The sequence below is a fragment of the Pagrus pagrus genome (genome assembly GCF_965226575.1).
Source record: "Pagrus pagrus genome assembly, chromosome: 6".
Lineage (NCBI taxonomy): Eukaryota > Metazoa > Chordata > Actinopteri > Spariformes > Sparidae > Pagrus > Pagrus pagrus.
Window position 1 is genome coordinate 32,583,645 of NC_140190.1, and position 20,353 is coordinate 32,603,997.

The following is a 20,353-nucleotide window of genomic DNA, read 5'->3' on the forward strand; positions in this document are numbered from 1 at the left end:
AGTCTGATGGCCAAAAGCTCAATCTTGGTCTCATCAGACCAAAGAACCTTCTTCCAGTTGACCTCGGTGTCTCCCACATGCCTTTGGGTGAACTCTAGTGGAGATTTAATGAGCTTTCTTCAACAGTGGCTTTCTCTTTGCCACTCTCCCATAAAGCTTTGACTGGTGAAGAACCCAGGCAACAGTTGTTGTATGCAGAGTCTCTCCCATCTCAGCTGCTAAAGCTTTTAACTCCTTCAGAGTAGTAACAGGTGTCTTGGTGGCCTCCCTCACTAGTCTCCTTCTTGCACCGTCACTCAGTTTGTGAGGACGGTATGCTCCAAGCAGATTTACACATGTGCCATATCCCTTCTATTTCTTAATGATGGATTTAACTGAACTCTGGGGGATGTTCAGTGACTTGGAAATGTTTTTGTATCCCTTTTGTAGCCAGGAATACTGATTAACAGTGACTGGACCTTCAGACACAGGTTTCTTTATACTACAGTCACTTGAGACACATTCACTGCACTCAGTGCTCATGTCAATGAGCAGCTAAACACAACATTAAATCAAATCAAACATAACATTGGCATATCCTAACTAGCGGACCACAAGTGAACAGTTGGTGAACTGTATGAAGAACCTCCTAGGATAACCTTTTGTAGAGGAAGAAACCTCACAGACAGTGTGGTACACTCAGATTGCCTTTATACCAAACCAACCCAACTGTTGTCCTCATTACCAGAAGGAAATTTCAAATGTAGACGGTGCACACAATACCAACACACATCTGTTTTTCCTTTTCTCACCCTATAATAGGAAAAGAGTACAAAATCTGGGGGACTATTTTCTGTACCACCAATGGAGTCATCTATCTCATCAAGTGTCCATGTGGTAAAGTATAAATCGGCATGATAACCAGATCCTTACAGACTAGAATGGTGGAGCATCATTCCACTATTCAAACTGTGGATAAAGTCCAGTTGCCCTCCACTCTGCGCAAATGAAACATCCCCCAACCTCATACTGGTATGCTGGTATTGAGAGGGTTCAAATTTACAGACGAGGAGGTAACTTAAAGGAAGCTTTCATGAAGCGTGTAGCATAGTGGATCATTGAACTAGAGACTCTTGCACCTTTGGAAATGAACGAAGACCTGAATCTCAGGGTCTTCTCATGAAATGTCCCGTGAAATATAACTAACCAGATATATGGCCAAATTCCTAAATAAACTTTCTATTTCTGACGTGTATTTTTAAAGTTATTGTATCATGATGTAGAATATTTTACAGAGATGACTAAGATTTGGTCTTTCAGATATGTGTATATAGTTTTTCTAATTTTCAAATATATTTTCATTTTTAAAAGAATTGTGCCTTTCTATTTTACTATAAGTGATCTGAATCCTTTAATACCCTTGGTCATATTATTTTCAGCAGTATTATGCACAAGTTTCTCCTCCATAGTGATCCTTTTGACAAAGTATTTTGGTAGTTCTGTTTATATACGTACACCTGGATTACTTGATAGCTATCTTACTCCATATAGGAGCCCTTAAGGGAATTTGTATGCTACCTGACTCTTTTTTGTATATATAATACTACAAGTGAAAAATTTTCTGGTTGGTGTCAGCTTTGGATCGTCCTTTAATTATGGGCTGGATTTAAGCTATGTCACTTTGTGAACGTTATGTCTTGAGAAAGGTCTTTGTGACCGAAATGTCAACCTTTTCTTTACATAAATCATTGAAGAAGTAAAGAAACCAAAAATGTGTGTTGTAATGACTCTTTCATTTGAGGTGTCTTTCAGTTTAGCCAGAGCTTAAGCTAAATATGGAGCAAAAATGACTGCTTGGCAAAAGCACTGGGATGAAGGAATCAAAGCACAGCATCTATTTAAAGTAAGGCAAAAAGTGGAAGAACTCGACAGAGCAAACACTCATATCAAGACTGAGATTAGGATGCAGAGTTAAATGAATCAATTCACCTAACGGGGAAACATCCATTAAGACTATTCAATTTGATATTTGGTTTTATCTGCACATTGCTGTAAAGAAGCCTGTCCAACCTGATTCCTGTTGACGGTGCCTGCTGTTCTTTCTGCTGTCCAGGGGAGGCGCCTATTTCTTTCTATTTTTCCCATCATCCATTGCAAGACAGGAAGCATTCTCTGCTTTTGGCGCGGTTCTGATAGAGGTGTCGGCCATCTTGGAATCACATCACTGTTTCTGGCAACTGTCGGAGACATTGCATGAGCTTACTACTCATTGATTGACATCGTATCGTTAATTAAGAAGATAAACTGTTTTTGCGTCCTCATTTAACGAAGACCGCAGGTACGTTTATTTTCTATTGCTCACCAAGTGGTAAAGCAAACTCAGGATTGTTTAGAGATCCGTTATGGCGACTGCTACTCCAAGCCGTGAAGCTGGCCGGTCGGCCTCTACACCTCTCTCCCCGACCCGGATCTCTCGCTTACAAGAGAAACAAGATTTGCAGCACCTGAACGACAGGCTGGCCGTGTATATTGACCGTGTCCGGGCATTGGAACTGGAGAACGACCGGTTGATGGTCAAAGTGTCTGAGAAAGAGGAGGTGACTACCAGAGAGGTGAGTCAAACACCAGCTTGAACTGTTTGCACCAGTCCACACTTAAAGCAATCGGATCTCTGGAGTCAAAGTCCTTATAGATGTTAGCTAGCGCGACTCAAGTTAAACAAGCTGTCGTTGTGAAGGAATCAATAAAAGTGAGCCATACTACTGATACATGGTGACTAACCCACGTTAGTTGCAACGTTAGTTAACAATGGTCCATAACTGGTCATAAAACGTGTAAACTAACTTTAACAGTTTTGCTTGAATATTGTGTTTATGGCCAAATGCCTTAGTTTACGATCACAGATGACGTTGTTCACGCTAAATGTGAAGTGATTGCATAACTGGACCGGTGGGTTTGAGCGGGTGAGCTATGCGCGCCAATCTATGAATATGACCTGTGAGTTTAATTATGTGTACTTCGTGGAAGCATTGCAACATTTTTCAGGAACCTTGAATTTAAGCCGCATATCATTTCAGTTAGTGCTGTTTGCCACCGCTTTGAGTCTCTGTCCTACTGAATAACAGGAAACCAATGTTCTCAAATTCCGCACAAACATTAACTGAAATCAGAACTTGGATTATTTTAACGCTCTCCCTGAATCCATAGATATTTGAGGGAAAACTGTTCGAGCTATCCGTAATGTCCCAGAAGCTCCTCCCTCTCTCTGTAATGTAATGCATAAGTACTGATGAAGATCTAGGTCCCTCTGGTTTCCCCCGGGTTACATTAGTTAGTTGTCACCTGCTATATTTTATTAAAAATGTATATTTCCACACCATTGATTGTACTGTGTGGTTTGTTTGTGTACAGCTCCATTCATCCTTCCAGCAGTACTGAGTAGCAGGGCAGGCCCTGAGAAAGATTTTGTTTGTATCAAAACACACTTCCTGCGTCCAACTGAATGAACACACACACATGTAAAATAGAGATTAACAAATGACTTAACAACAAATGATGACTTTTTATGCTCAGTTTAATTCCTTCAAAATCAGAAAATGACTTTAATATTGAAAGAAAACAGCAAAGCTAGCTTTGCAGTTAGGCAGATTATTTGATGTTTACAATCCCACTCAGGTGAGCTAACAAGCAGTGAAAAAACATGCACCTCTCTGCTGAATGGATTGTCCCTGTGATATAACATTGGATTTGGAGGGGGGGAAAAACTGCAAGTGTGCATATTATTTCCAGTATGTCACACCTTGGAAGAAATCCACCCCACAACAGTCAGTGAATTGAAATGTTTCTTTTTTCTTTTCTTCCCCCACCTAGCCAGGCCTTCGAGTAATGTATGTGTCCTTCTTTTCAGGTGACGGGCCTGAAGTCTCTGTATGAGGCAGAGTTAGCTGATGCTCGACGAGTTTTGGATGAAACTGCCAGAGAGAGAGCCAGGCTCCAGATAGACCTGGGCAAGGCTCAGGCTGACCTTGACGAAGCCACACGCAGGTAATATGATGCGGTAAACTCAATAATCATACATGTCACATTGTTGAGATCAGATTAATCAGGGGACCAGGGGCTCATTACAGAGACGTTTCGAGTCTTAAATGCTATCTTACGAGGGGTGTAACAATACATGTATTCGTATTGAATTGTTTCGGTACAGGACTTTCGGTTCGGTACAGGGCTGTGCACGGGTGAGTTTCCAGAACAGAAGTTGCTGTGTTTATATTCTGCCTGCAGCTACACGTGCAGCCCGTTTACATCATGGCTAACGCTAGCGCGAAACCAGAGCTTGAAGACCCTCCCTTGTCGCTTAAGCCTCCTGCTTGGGAACACTTCGGCTTCCTGGTTAAATATTGCAACGGAGAAAGACGAGTCCAGCACGGCGCAGTTCCGCCGAACAGCTGGAGAAACGAAACCGAAACATCAACCGTAATGATTACATAATAACACACGACTGCAGTTATACGTGTTATAAACATAACACAAAGGGTTCCCGACTGAAGGATTAGAGGAAGAGCGCGTATTTGTCTCTTTTTTAAGGTTTTTGTGCTTGTATCAACACGGAGTGTTTTATTTTGAAAATCAACCGGATGTATTGTTGTTTCGTGTCAGACTTCCTGTTTGCTCTGTGCTAAATTCGGCTGAATTTCTGCGTTGTGCCGCGGCACTTGAAACGGCACCACCCGAGTGTGAATATCACTGCTACAAGAAAAAAAAATGACCTTAGTGCAAACGCAGCTGACTTTGGCAATCAAGCAGCCTTTCCCTAGCAACTCAGCCCATATGAACAACACACCAGTGCACACCTGGCAGAGGGACTTAAAGAGACAGTGAAAATTATTTATTTAACTTATTACCAGGCAGCACTTTACAACAGTATTCTATTTTTTAATTTTATTTTCATATTTTGTATAATGTTACAATAAATTGTTGGTTTACAAAAGTTCCGAATAAACAACAAGCAAATTTATGTTTTGCATTTTGTTCCCGTACTGTACCGAAAATGAACCGAACTGTGACCTCAAAACCGAGGTACGTATCGAACCGCGATTTTTGTGTATTGTTACACCCCTATATCTTACATCAATTAAAGATGCCTTTTAGGGGGTTTTGTATTGCAGAAACATGTTTCCTGACTGCTTTGAGGAAAAAATCCTATCTAATCTTAGGATAGTTAGAAATTGGCTACAGAACCACCCAAACTGAAGAATAAGTTAGGAATCTAAATATGAGCTAGTTTGTATGGAATACATCCTGTTCTAAATTCAGAATAACTGTCAAAAATGCCAGCACGGTTCTGAGGTCTGTATGGCAATGACCACCTGACCACTGAATTATTATTACAGTTCAATTTATTATTTGGGATTGTCTGGGTGGACAGTGTAACACTGTTTGTTTCGAGCCCTGCATCATGAGTGCTAACAGCAACTGGAGCTAACAGCTGACTGAGCTAATAGCTTGAGTGGAAAGTGTGAAAACTGAACTGCAGCCTCATGTGACAACACAACAATTTACACAAATAAATGTACTTAAGTTCTTTAGCTGAGTACAGTGTTGTAGGTGAAAGTACTTTGAGTTTGAAGTTAGAGACACTTTACATCAGTGTACATTTTATCAATCTAAAGTAAGCAGGTACAAGCAGTGAGCAGGTGGTGGCGTAGTCGCAGCAGGGCACAAAGACCAGAGACCGAGACAACTGAGATGGAAACACAGAATTTTTCCTAAATTCTCTATCCTATTTACTTTTTCTGAATTCTGTATTTCACCGTTTGGAGATAACTTCATTTTGTTTTGAACCTATTTCTTTGAATCAATATAAGATAAATATAATTATTTATTTCCTCCACATTTTAATGATGATTTTACTATGCCACTAATAACTAACAACTATGTACAATTTTAACAATCACAAAAAGTGAGGAAACATCCTTCTTATTGGTATCATCCTGATTGGAGCAACCTTAATTTTCAACAGAAATAGAACCGTTTATTGTTTAAATTTGCCCTCAATTTTGGGATGTTTCCTAATTAGACTGTCACATACAGTCATGGTGAAAAGTTTACGCTACACTACTACCTACACTACAAGAACATGTATATCATGGCAGTTTTCAGGTTCAATGATTTCTACAGCTCTCATTTTTCTGTGATGGAATGAGAGAAACACATAATACTTTATCACAAAAACATTCTTATTTATAATTCCTAATGGAAATGTTATCAATGCACTGTTTTACCAGTTTGTGGCAGTAACTGTCTTCTCCCTCTGTCCTTGTCTTCCAGTGCCAAGAAGAAGGATAATGACCTTGCTGCAGCGGTGTCTAGGGCCAGTGGTTTGGAAGGCCAACTGAACAAGAGTGAAGCAGCTCTCTCTACAGCTCTAAGCCAGAATGCAGCTCTGACTGCTGAGCTGGCTGATGTGAAGAGCCAGTTGGCTAAGGTATGTTCTGCAACATTATCTCTCCAGAAAAAGGAGGAAAGATGAAAATAGAAGGGATACATAGTCTGAAGTCTGACTGTGGTTTTAATGAAAGACAGTTCTTCAGTAGCCTTTATAGAGACCAAAACATGAGCTGGCTGGGTCAATCCCAAAATTTCAATATTATTGGTAGTCCGTACTCCTTTGAAGGATCGATTCCAGTGTCACTTGGATCGATCCAAGGTTTCAGGTTCTCTCTTCAACGTTCTACCCACGCGTTTGTATTTACACTTACATTTAGGGCATTTAGCAGACGCTTTTGTCCAAAGTGAATTACAGTAATTTATACATAGTCATCATACACTGATGGCGGTGGCTGCCATGCAAGGTGCCGACCAGCACATCAGGAGCAGTTTGGTGAACTTATGTTAAAGTGTCCATGTGCTAACCTTTCTTATGACCTGGTCTTCTATAGGCAGAGGACAGCCATGCTGTTGCTAAGCGCCAGCTGGAGGCAGAGACACTGATGCGTGTAGACTTGGAGAACCGCTGTCAATCACTGAGTGAAGAGCTAGAGTTCAGGAAGAGCATGTTTGAAGAGGTAAGAAGTGTGTGTGCTGTGTGAAGGGCAGTGATGTGTGCACAGGACTGTTACTTATTATAAAATGAATGACTGATTCCCCTCTCAGGTTGCCAGAGCACAAATGACATTGACAACCAATCAGTTGTTAGATTTGTCTATTTGATTGAAGATTGATTGTCAGATATAAACAATAAATATGTCCTGATATTATTAAATCAGTAAGATTTTATTGGTCCCAATGGGGAAATTCACAAGCAACCAAGCAGTATGTACTTAATGAGATGAAAAAAGCATTTGATCATAATGTGTGTTCTCCCTCCTATAAAACTCAATTGTTTGTCAAAATAAGATGTTGTTTTCTTTTTTCTGGGGGCAGAATGCTTTAGTTATGTTTCTTATGTTTTGATTTTTTTTACCGTAAAACATGTGCATGCAAAGTATATGGAATAAAATACAGTTACTTAGAGAGTCACACCCGCATCCAACGCAGAACGACTGTTTTAACAGGTGTGAAATAGTACAATTTCTGTGGCATCAAGAGTTTCTCCCAGTTGCACATCTTTCTCCTTGTGTTCAGGAGGTGCGTGAGTCTCGGCGTAGACAGGAGCAGAGAATAGTGGAGGTGGACTCTGGAGTCAGACAGGACTATGAGTTCAAACTGGCACAAGCTTTACAGGTATGTTCAGGGGTCAGTTTACAGAAGCTGTTGTGTTTGTGGTACAGGTGGGCAATGGAAAGCAATACACTGTATATTCCAACATACCGTTGATTGCCTGACAAGAGTGATAGTCAGTCAAAGATGCAAAGAGATGAATGTCATACATTTGTGATTTTAAAGCTGTGTTTGGGAAATGCTGTTCAACAAATGTTCAAGTATGCATGTTACACTGCTACAAATATAGCTACGACCATCTTATCACACTTGCACGTTAGCACAAAATATGATTATATTTGGCAGCGCCGTTAAAACAAGTTTACCCACAGTGAATATGACAGGGTGTCTGCAGGTCCCTAAAAGTCTTAAATGTATTCAATTGAATTGAACAAATACCAGGCTGTAAAAATCATTTAATTGTCTTTGATTTGAATTTATCAAATCTAAATTTAAAAAAGCAGATTGTGCATATGTTTTTGCTAGAATTAATTGATGGAGTCATCATAAGAAAAATCAAGAGTTTTGAAAGCAGTAAGACCCACCAACCAATGCTTAGCACTGCACTACAGCACCACACTTACCTGGTAATATTTGAGATAACTTAATATTTCAGCTAAACCTATATTTAGCTGAAACCAACGGACAATTTTTTAAGGGGGTATAAAGTGAAATATCTGATACGAGCATACATCTTGTGTGACTTCAGAAATCTGTCAAGCAGAGAAACAGACGGCAGCTAATGATCTGGTTCTGAGTTTGTGAAAGTGCTGTGTGCTTTTATTTGTGGATTTGCATTAATTAGGTTTGTGTGATCCCACTAGGACCTACGGAGGCAACATGATGAGCAAGTCTCTCTTTATAAGGAAGAACTGGAGCAAACTTTCCAGGCCAAGGTAAGAGACAATTATTTTTTCCTTTTAACAATTTGAATCTCACACTTCTTCTCCTTCCAAGAGAAAAAATACTGCAAATCTTCCAGTGTGGTCCAGTTCAGTTTTTTCTCTTGTAAAATGGCTGTCCTGGAGCCGAGAAGCAGCTGATTCAGCTTTATACTGCTTGAAGATGCACCGAGAACTATTTTTCATAGTTTTTCTCTCCCTAGTTGGAAAATGCCAAGGTGTCTTCGGAGATTAATGACAAGGCGATAGGCACAGCAAGGGAGGAGCTGCAGGAGTCCCGTATGAGAATTGAAAGCCTTGGATATCAGCTGAGTGCCCTGCAGAAACAGGTACTGCTTAATTATTGCCTGTACACACACATCTGGACCTCTTCCACAACTCACAATTTTGGGTATTAATGCCATGTAGCTCCATGAATTATATTGCTCATCAGCTAATCATGGGTTATTCTGGTTGAATGTGTGTACGTTTGTGTTTGTAGGTGGCTGCCTCAGAGGATCGTATAAGAGAGCTGGAGGAAATTCTGTCAGCAGAGCGAGACAAGCACCGCCGTGCCATCGAAGGAAAAGAACAAGAGATGAGCGAACTGAGAGAGAGAATGAATGCTCAGCTCAGTGAATACCAGGAGCTGTTAGACGTGAAGCTTGCCCTAGACATGGAGATCAATGCATACAGGAAACTGCTGGAGGGAGAGGAGCACAGGTACAGCACACACACACACGCACTCGACAAGGAACTTTTAGCTTCTGAAATAAATATTTTTAAACAGCTCTGATGGAGGTCAGGATTTATCAGGTGGACGGCTGACTCACTCTCAACAGTTTCACTGTATGACCTGAACTGTGTGTGTAAATAACACAGAACATTAATTAGCATTGGATCCTGACGGCTTGTTGGCAGATTAAAATAATCAGTGAAGTTAACCTGCCGTCCCTCATGTGTAGTTGCGCACATTTCAACCCCTTGGATGTTTTCCCCTTTTATCGCTTTTATGGGATCATGGTCAATATAATTTGGCTTTTTTGAGAATTTACAAAAAACAAACATCAAAGTGAAAACAGATTTCTACAAAGTAATGTCAATAACTTAAAAATATATAATGTAAAATAAGTGAATCCGCAAATTATTCGTGGTGTCAGTAAATATAACTGAATTTGGTGTGTTGGTGGTGTGCAATGTTTTCCGTTAATTACCTTGACTATGGCAGGCTGCAAAAGTCTAGTATGTGTCGCCATAGTTTCATAATGATCCAGAAGTATTTTTCACTTATCATAATGACTTTAAAGCTCTTTGCACCGCTGCTTTAGCAAAGCGTTTCTCACTCCCCCCTCCTTGCTCTAGTCACACGTGCAGTCACACAGACACACACACAGTCCGATCCGAGGCCCAACGAGTCACGCCGCCTCCTGTTGTATCAAAGCTGGTGTTAGAGTTTACATCTTCAATTGGGCGGAACTATCCTTCTGGTCATGAAAAGAAAAGAAAAAAACACCACAAGGAAGCTGCAGAACAGCTATCAGGTGAACTTGTGGTCTCAAATAACAGTAACGTTAAGTTGATGTGCTAGCTTGTAGTCAATTTCTCACTAGTCTGTCAGTCCTGTTCACCTTAAGTGAGCTGGACAGTATATCTCTTGATCTGTTTATTTGTCAGTCACAGTGTTGGGCAAGTTAGTCAGGAAGTATAATAAGCTACTCTTTATTACTTGTTAATGGAATAATACATTTGATTGGTTGATGCTGTACAGCGTTTACTGTGAGTTCTTTAAAGCGAGATAATCAAACACAATATTAATGATAATTAGAATTTGAAACTGTAATACTAATCCTCTAGAATTTTGCTGGTTTTTCATGAAACCAGTACGGTAACTGTTGCATCCCTAATTTGGAGTAAATCAAGGTATTCTTTAGAGCATGGTTGCCATGTGATTGACAAGTTGCTACAATGACCTGTCCAAGGGTTCACAGTCAAATCCAATCATCCTGATAGGGGTGTAGTAATGTGTATATTTCCCAGCCCCACAATCTTGTCCAAATAAGGTCATTTCTGGCTCCAAAAAACGCAAAATGGTGTCACCCATTAAACCAATGGGTTACACTTGATGTTTTAACATACTATGAGAGAGCTAAATGTTTTAAAAGAAAGCCAGTTCCACAGTTGAATTTTGATTGTGCCAAAGTGGTGTTTATGATTTCCTGGAGTTAAAATGCTTATCAGTGAGATCAGTGATAACAGATGTTATTTAATTTCTGTTCTCAGTGTCTCATTTGAATGGCAGGAAGTGACTGCTAACCTCTGACAGCTCACACCCTGCTTGGTGTTGCATTGCTCACTAACTAGTAACTGGTGATCTTCTTTCAGACTGAAGCTGTCCCCCAGCCAATCACCTCGAGTCACTGTTTCCAGGATAACAGGATCTTCTTCCTCCCGCTCCTCCAAGAGGAAGAGAGCGGAGGCTAAGGATGTCCCAGAGGTGGGAATAGGTGAGGGGCAGCTGCTGGTGTCAGAAGAGGCAACAGCTAGCGGAGCGGTCACCATATCACCCACTGACATGGATGGAAATGCAGTCACACTGACCAATGAGACTGAGCAGGTGTGTAAGACTGGACTAAGACTAGAAATGTTAATTGTTGCATTTCTAGTCTATTTAGATGACCAAGACCTGGTGATTAGTAGATTATCCGTATTACAACAAAAAATGACTATAAAAGTTTTTATGAAGGTCGGAATTATTCTACTATGGTAGCGGTAAATGCTGATCATTAAAGGTAGACTAAGCATCCTGAGGTCTCCAATAAGTTGAGCAGAAAAGTGTATGTGTTGATCAATAGGTTTGGTTCTTTACTTGTGTGTTACACTACCTTGTGTGTTGCAGGACCAGCCTTTGGGCAACTGGAGGTTGAAGAGACAGGTTGACGACGGGGACGAGGTTATCTACAAGTTCTCCCCAAAGTTTACCCTCAAAGCAGGACAGACAGTCACGGTGAGAAATATGAAGTAGAATAGAATGTGTATGTCCTGTGTTCCATGTGGCGAGGCCTTGTGTTTTCTTAACAGGTTTCTTTAAAATGATTATTACTGCAGTGGAGGTAAAAGGAATCAGTTGAAGAAGGACATTTGAGACACTGAGCAGCAGTGTGTTTTTCCAACCACCTCACTCAGGATAATCCACAGAGCTCGATGTGAAAAGTGTTAGTAGTTCAGGAAAGAGTCTTTGTAACAAGCTGGCCACACTGGATACCTGTGTAGTGCGTGGCGGCTGAGCTGCTCCTGCAGTTGTACTCATGAAATTTCTTCAAGGTTGGCAGGTCTGCATTAAAGAAACGGCTTGTGTTGGTGGAACAAGAGTGACATACCACTCCAGGTATCGGCATGTGCCGCTGAGCCACTAGTAGCATACCATCAGCAACTTTTCGATCTTGGTGCTGCTGGAAAAACTGTTGAACTGCTTAAAGAAGATGGAGAAACAACAATTGAATTATCAAATTTACTGTGACCAGCTGACTATCTTCAATGAGGCATTTAAATATGCAAGACCAAGAGCACTCAGGGTTTCCCCCAGTGTATTACAAGCCTGGCAGGCCGCCAGGTCTTACTTGCCCCTTATTTATTTATTTTTGTGGTTGGTTGAACAGCATTTCAAGAGTGCAATCTGTAAGACCTGGTGTTACATAAATGTCTTATGATAACACATGATAATGATAATATTTTCAAATTTCCAGTCAACTTTTAACATTGATCTTAAAGCCTTATGGAATCACTCCTTCTAAATTCTACTACTCCAGTAATGAATCTGTTACCTAAAGTGCCCTGCCATCAGTCAATGGTCAGGGTCAGGCCCCTGACACAAAAAAACACGCTTGGGCACCGGTGGGGCTTAACAAGTTTTCTGGGGGAAACCCTGAGCACTCCTCTTAATTAATAACGGATAATCGGAATAACCCCAGGATCCAATTTTCAAACACTGACTGACTAATCAACCCAGTTTTTATGACGTCTAGCAGCATGTTAAACAATTCATCATGTGAATTTTTTGCCATCCACTTCAGAGAGGCATCAAACTTATGTCAATGTCAGCCTATGATTTTATTACCCCAGAACCTTTGTTTTACGTGAGGAAACACTGGAGAAATTTGACCTGTTTGATGCTGAGATGTTGTTATTTACCAATTAAAACTTGCTTTTTTCCATCCACTCTTTTTTTAAAACAGCTTACAGCTTTTTGGATGTATATTTAATCAATATTGTAAACTATTCACTTCAGACGGGTGTTTTTTGCTACTGCTCTGAAAACTGGCATAGTTAAACCTCTTCTGAAGAGAAACAGTTTAGGTGCATCACTCATAGATAACTACAGGCCTTAATTCAATTTGCCATTTTAAAGTAAAATTTTAGAAAAGCTTGTTTTTAATCAGTTAAATGATTTTATGAAGATGCGCATTATTTTGGAAAATCCAATCTGGTTTTTGAGTCCCTGTGGGGGTGCGCATGGGTCTTGGGCAGTCCTGGTGATCCGTGGGTTTGTGCAAGGCCTAGTGTCTCATGGTATATTGGTATGATTTGGCAGTGTTCTGAAGGTCTGGTGTCTGGCCTTCTCAGTCTTCATCCCCCTGTTGTGACTTGGTGGGGTTGAGGAGGAGTTTGTGGCGGTCAGGGCCCCGTTGTCTTCTTTGGCCTACAGGTGATTCTTGTGGGACTTGGGAGTGTCTTGGGTCTTTGTCCTGCTACTGCTGAACCGGGTGTCCAAGTTTGATTGTTTGATTTGAGCCTATTTGATATAAAAATCAACAGCACACAGTCGTCATCAACAGTGTGTTATGCAAATGCAAGCACTCAGATCTTTGTAACAAAGAATTGAAGAATTGCAATCTAAAATTCAAGAAAACATGGCTCTGAGCAAGCCAGGAACTACATGGCTAGGTAGCTCAACATGTCAACAAAAGTGCTAATTGTGGATCAAGCTAGTATTTCTGCACATGCATCTGCGTGTCAAAACTTTCAGTGTCAAAATACATTCAGTCACTAACAGCAGCAAGAACAACTTTAAAGCATCTAACATAGAAACGGTGATTGCCATGTTGCTTGTGTGCACCATTCTTCTTCTCGGGGGTGTTCTGGCTGAGGCTCAGTGGGCGAGCACCCCACCAGGTTGCTCTAAAAACTATATACACGAAAGACAAAGCACATCCGTTTTCAAGGAATTCATGATGATGTTATTTCTAACTCTATTACACAAGCAGTGGGCCCACTCTGAAAAGGCACCTGTAGAATGGTTGGGCACTAGTTGATTACAATCTGCAATTCAGAGGCTATAATGGTTCTGTGAAGTTCTTCAGTATAAAAACTATCTTTGACATTGTAACATATGTACTTTGACTGTGTTTACAGGTGTGGTCTGCTGATGCCGGTGTCGCCCACAGTCCACCATCTGACTTGTTGTGGAAGAGCCAGGCTTCCTGGGGCACAGGAAGTGATATTGTTACCTCTTTGATCAACGCCGATGGCGAGGTAAGGGCATCCGTGCATGACTTACTATTTCCGTTTCCTCTTCATTTTAATGTCCTTGATTTGGTGGCAGGCCACCACATGTTATATTGTCGTTGTCCGTGTATGTTATGTACTTAAGCTTTGCATATGGTGTTTCTGTTACAATTATGTGGGCTTACTGACTGTATTACAGGAGGTGGCCAGAAGAAGTGTAACCAAGACTCAGGTAGATGTAGAGAATGGAGAGGAAGAGGAGGATGTTGAACAAATGGTGAGCTATGACTTCATAGAAACACTGGTGACTAGGGTCGTGTTTTTGTGTTTTATTCTTGTGTCCTCATGCTCTTGATCTTTCTGTACACATTTTGACCCTGGAATGAGCGCTGTTGCCTCACAGCAAGAAGGTTCAAATGCTTGCCAATCTTTGTGGTCATTCCCAACGTTATTCTTATGTTTAATGTCAGTACTCGAGTACGCAACAATAATTGAATGCAAGTACTTAATATGTAAATTACTTGGAATGCCCATCCCTAGTTGATTTATTGTCCAATTGTGATGCAGATGCACAAAACTTGGTGTAGATTCACAACTAAAACTGTGTGTACGCACAAAGAAGAAACGTGCATACATATTCTTTCATCTCATCTCATCTCATTTTCTTTCCGCTTTTCCCTATTGGGGTCGCGGGGTGTTGCCGCTTTTATCCCCCCTTTCGGGGGGTTGCGGGGCTACTGGGGCCAAATCCAGCTCACAGGGCGAAGGCCAGGGGACACCCCTGAATGAGACGCCAGTTCATCCAGGGCCCTCTGATGGCATCTTGCAAGGTGCCAACTGCACATCAGGAGCAGTGTAGGGGTTCAGCATCTTGCTCAAGGATGCTTCGGCATGTAGCTCAGTTTCGCCCAGGGGAGCCGGGGTTCGAACCAGCAACCTTCTGGTGGCTGGTCACCTGCTCTACCCACTGAGCTACAGCCGACACATATTCTTTCATCAGCTTTCTAAACTTTTTCCATATGCCTGATATTGTTTTTATATAACAGAAACGTGCACAAGCCTCATTTCCACTCCCACATTTATCTATAAGTAGGTGTAGAAACAACCTTGATAATCTGTTTCTATATCGATACTTTTGCCTGTTCCGCCACTGATTCGACCCAGAAGAACAGAAAATAATAACTGAACACTGTGTAGACTGCAAAATAATAACACGCAGTGAAACTGACAAACGTCCTCAACAGTGCGGACGCATGGCTCAACGTGTGGTTTTTGTGTGTACACAAAGGTTATACATCTGGCTCCAACTATAAATGAATCTAATTGTTTTTCAAAACTCCTTTTTGGTTCAAAGTATTTAATTAGTGATATTTTATGATAATCTGAATGTTTTTGTTTCTTCTGCAGGGCAAGGTGTCATCCAGAGAGTGTGCCATCATGTGAAGCCTTCCTGTTGATTTCTTTGTTTTCGCCATTATACTTTTTTCGCTCTAGAGCCAATCAGATATGATCCTGTCCATTGCCTCATCATTTGGTGTTTTCATTATTCAAGACAATGTAAGAAATGTTTGAACTAGACTCTCTGGACCTGCTTTGATATGAGTCATTTGCTTAATTATTACTAACAATGCCAACATTTGTGGGTCATGCAACGATTTTGGATCCATATATTGAGTCAAACTCTGGGGTTTAGCTAAATATTCCCTGCTTAACTAATAGTACCTTACATGTCAGTCATTTATTCCACTGACATTGAATCTTCCGCAGTAAACATTTTGGTTTCATCCTTTATGAACACTAGAACACAATGTGTAACTATTGCACAGACATCATCCAAAAGAACCTGTCATTTGAGTTCAGAAGATAAAGGACCTCAGCTGTATGGCCATTGAGACATAATGAATGGATAACTTTAGTGTTGAACAAATGATGAGCGACTTGTAATTGAACTAAATTGAAGGATTGTTTTTCCTCAAAAATCGTGACCTTTCTCACACAGAGGTCTTAGGTATTTTGCATCTATACCATTTATTTGTGGTGCTACCTGGATAGATTTTGCACCACAGTACATTTTGCTTTTATATTATTATTTGTCTTCCTTTGAAAGATCTGCATGAATATGCAGTTGAAATTACAGATGGAACGCAAAGCCTGTTGAAATTATGTGTTTTGGTGATTTTGAGGGAATTGCAATCGATTTCCCTAATCAAAAGTTAGCCAGCAAATCCACTGCTGGTTTGCAGGTATTGGACTTCAGAGCTTAGACCATTACAAATTAACTCCAAACCTCCAAAGATGGTAGTGAAATATGAGAGCTCATCAGATTTGTCAGAAGACATTTGAAACTTACTATAAAGGTTTGGGGAAGATGAGGTGTTTTAAAGCCAATGTAATACTAAACTCCAGATCGTGTTGAAGCTGTATTTCAGTGAACTGTTGCTGTTACCTGTAGGGGCTTCTTGCAGCTGGCCAACTCTTAACCAGAAACACTAAAGGTTCATTTTGACTGACAACCTTTGATTTCAAGCAGTTATATGGAAAAGGTAAATGGGTTAGCTGTCCTGCTGTTGTGTAGTCTGTAGTGGAAAGAAAATGATCTGTGTCAGAGAGCGGGCTGTTTATGCCTTCATGCAGCCCAAAAAAAGTTTGTGAATTTCATAATGGTGATCAGCAGTTTTTGCATATACTGAAAACTGGTCAAAGGTCCATTGTGCTGCCTTCGAGCCCTTCGAGGACATGTTGATTCCCTGCTAGCATTGGTGGCAGCAAGATTTCTCTGAACACTAGGGACACTAGGGAAAACCTTTTGTGCTCACTAATATCTGAAGTCCATCAACAAATGGAACTTAGGTAAAATCTTCCATCATTTTCTTTTTCAGCTAATCAGGGTTTTTGCTTTTGGCAGATGTCTAACAGTTCCTTACCATGAGCAGCCCATTACAGTGTTCACTGATGTTTCAGCTTTGATTCAGTGTGCAAACACTTGAAAATTTAGTGACTCTTAGGCTTGCTAGATGTTCAGTCTTTTTAAGCCAAAGCAGTTAGCAGGCCTGCATACACAGCTAAAGTAACAGGAAGTGTGTGCATACAGACGGGGAGAGAAATTAAACGCTAACTTTTGCTGGCAATCATGCAATGTCACTAGCAGTGAACTGTGTTGAACTACACTGCTGACTGCAGAGGCTCTGCTAACACTGACAACCAGAGTTGACCCTTGGGCAGCTGTCTCATAGGAATGGACCCACATACATCTCCTGTATGAAAGGGTTGTTTTGTTAGTGAAGTTTATAGCCATACAACTTGTTCACTCATGGTTAAATCTTAAAATGTTGTTTGTCACCTCTGTTGAGACAACAGTCATCAGGTTTTCTCTGTTGGCTCGTTTCTCCTTGAACCACTCAAAGCAACATTGCTCTTAAATACTGAGTGACCCAAAAAAGTAGTTTGAGTTACATCTGGTAGATGTGCTTTTGATGTTTCGATCCTCAGTTGGGCCACTAAAAGTATAAACTTAAAGCAAAGCCTTGGGACTGGCTCTGGCAATCTGACATAGTAAACTGACAAAGCATTGGCTATATTTTAAGTACACACAAGGTAAACAGTGAAAGCAACATCATCATCTTACTGTATTCCCACATTATTTTGGATTATACAATCCTGATTCCAAAAAAGCTTGGATGCTGTGTAAAACATAAGTCAAACAGTGTGACATATACTCAACTGCAAACAGTACAAAAACTTGTATTCGATGTTTTAACTCATCAACATGTATTTCTGTAAAGACATGCTTGTTGAATTTTATCTTGAATTTTACACCAGCAACACATTTTAAGTAAGTTGGGACAGGGCCAGCTTTGTCAAACACATGATTGTATAAAGCAGGTTTGCCCAATCTTTTTCCCTTAGAGGGCCCAAACTGAAATGTAATGGTGGGCCAAGGGCCAAAAAGCAACCAGCTATTAAATGTTTTTCCCACTGTAGACAAGTGATGGGCCAAATTGAACCATACAGCAGGCCAACTCTGGCCCACCAGCCCCACTTTGAGCAGCCCTGCTATCAGGACATTACTACATGGGCTCAGGATCACTTTATGAAACTTGTCAGTAAACAGTCACAAATGATTGCAGTGTGGTTTTATTTGTTTTACACAACATCCACAACTTTCTTTGGAAATGGGGTTGGAGTGTTGCTCTCACGATTTGTGTGTCATCTCAAATTCAGTTTTCTTGTGTGTTTGTATGCTGTGTGTTGCATTTTAGTTATTTTTCTATAGTTCTTTTTTTATAGAGTTCTTTTTTATGTAATCAATTTGTTTACATATTTTGTGTTTAGGATTTCTTGGTGATAAAGGTTGGGTGTTCATGACCTACACAGAAGCTGATACTGGCTTTGGATAAATTGCAGGATTTTGATAAAACAATGGTGAACACTACTGCTGTAGTGTTCTTCTGAGAGTTTAACGTCTTGACTCGGGGAGAGAAGGATAGAAAAACCGTAAGCTAATTTATAAATGAGCAAATTTCATTTTTGAATTGGATAAAGTCCAGCAGTTTTTAATGAACTGCGACTCTTAAGTTAAGACTGACCTGATTTTGATTGCTCTGTTAAACTGAAACATTGTCTTTTGATGCTTTGATATACAATTGTAATTCAGTCCCTCCAGGAATTCTCAATCTTTCAGTTAAACCACAAGAAGTAATGCAAATTCAACCAATCCCTGCAATATTTTCAAGAGCTTGCAAAGTTTTTTTTTGTATATCTTTCATTTGCAAAAACAATCTAATTTTTGCCACTCACTGCAATTTTAGTATGGAATTAAATTTAATATAGAACGTTTCACCTCAAATCAAATAAGCTTCAATCTTAATAACAACTTCTTTGTAATTGAATCAAGTAAGTTGTTTTTCTTAGCCTTCTGTTGCATATTAGTAAGGAATATCTTTAGTTCATTTTTTAAACATTTTACAGGTGATGTAATTTTTAAACTTATCACAGAAGAGTTTTATAAAATCATATAAAGAACAAAATTTGGCCGAAGTGAATGCATTGACAGTTTTTTAAGAAAATATGCTGTGTATTCAGTTACTTTTAGCTGCACTAACAACAGCAAAATAAAACCAAAAAACAACTCTGGTCCTGGAGGGACTGATGACTTGGAACTGACAAATTGTTTTAAAATGTAAATTGATGTGATTACAACTATGTGATAGTTCTGTTGAAAACACCCAAGTTTTAATCACTGAAACAGGCCAGGTGTTATTCATGTGTGGGGGGGGGGGAAGCATGCTAAATGTCAATTTTCATTCATGATTAACTGTTGTTGAACTACTTTTTGTACACAAAATAAATGTTTTACATATACGCATTTGATATCATTGGGGGTTATTAATAAACAAGAGACAAGTTCAGAGGTTGAGCTGAGGAATCCTTCTCAAGGATGTTATTTAGACACACATACACGCAAGCACTTATGGTTTATATTTGATTTATTCTGATTATTCTGCCATCATGGTCCAGATAAGAGAAACTGGTCAAAATGTTGATATCTGACTCACACCAGTAGCATGTACCAGAAACAGTGATTTGTGACATCTCCGGTAAAAATAGGGCACAGCCCCAAAACACAACATGGAGCCACTACCCTTTCAGCCCATCACCTGAAGAGGGTTGGGTGCAATGTGGCAGGTGAAAGTGGGAACCTTGACATCAAGAGCCCTGGCATCACAGACTGGATCTAGGAGTGTGGAGCATCACCTATCTGGTAGAGAAGGAACCAGGGCTTGTTCGGGAGGTGGCTCATGGTGCCAGTTTTGCCACCCAACTCCTGGAGAGGGGCTGGACTCATCTTTGCAAGAGTTGCTCAGGGTGAAGAAAGCCGGGCAGGTTTGGGATACTTACAAGCCCCCGGGTCTGGTCCTGGAAGGAGTTTCATCTGGGGACTATAGTTCTCCTAAGGGACCTCAACCCTCACATGGGCAGTGACGGACAAACGGGGGGGATTGAGAGGAATGGTGTGCCTAATCTGAACCTGAGCGGTGCTTTGTTATTGATTTCTGTGCTAGTCATAGATTGGCCATAAAGAAAACTATGTTTGAGCATAAGGTTGTTCATAAGTGTATATGTCTTGGACACTCTGGGGAATAGAAGAGCAGAGCTGTCAGCTGATCACTACCTGGTGCTGAATTGGATCAGGTGGGGGAGGCAGCCAGACAGACCTGGTTAACCCAAATGGGGTCTCCTGAAGCAGCACACAGGTACCGGGAGGCCTGAAGGTCTGCATCTTAGGTGCTTGC

The 20,353-nt window shown here is 40.5% G+C and overlaps 1 protein-coding gene across 1 annotated transcript; it reads left to right on the plus strand.

Moving 5' to 3' along the window:
• The first annotated feature begins 2,172 nt into the window (after nucleotides 1-2,172).
• Nucleotides 2,173-19,421, plus strand: lmnb2 (lamin B2). The gene is made up of 13 exons (XM_084355250.1): nucleotides 2,173-2,591; nucleotides 3,887-4,023; nucleotides 6,307-6,463; nucleotides 6,918-7,043; nucleotides 7,603-7,701; nucleotides 8,502-8,573; nucleotides 8,783-8,908; nucleotides 9,061-9,281; nucleotides 10,941-11,172; nucleotides 11,455-11,562; nucleotides 13,968-14,087; nucleotides 14,260-14,337; nucleotides 15,468-19,421. The coding sequence occupies exons 1-13, from the start codon at nucleotides 2,382-2,384 to the stop codon at nucleotides 15,501-15,503; spliced, it is 1,722 nt and encodes a 573-aa protein (XP_084211376.1). The 5' UTR covers nucleotides 2,173-2,381; the 3' UTR covers nucleotides 15,504-19,421.
• The last annotated feature ends 932 nt before the right edge of the window (nucleotides 19,422-20,353 follow it).

Excerpts from the sequence above, each read along its gene's own strand:
- lmnb2 (XM_084355250.1), top strand. The coding sequence starts at position 2,382 with ATGGCGACTGCTACTCCAAGCCGTGAAGCTGGCCGGTCGGCCTCTACA. Across the intron at positions 4,024-6,306 it reads CTTGACGAAGCCACACGCAG|TGCCAAGAAGAAGGATAATG; the intron begins GTAATATGATGC and ends CTTGTCTTCCAG. Across the intron at positions 11,173-11,454 it reads TGACCAATGAGACTGAGCAG|GACCAGCCTTTGGGCAACTG; the intron begins GTGTGTAAGACT and ends TGTGTGTTGCAG.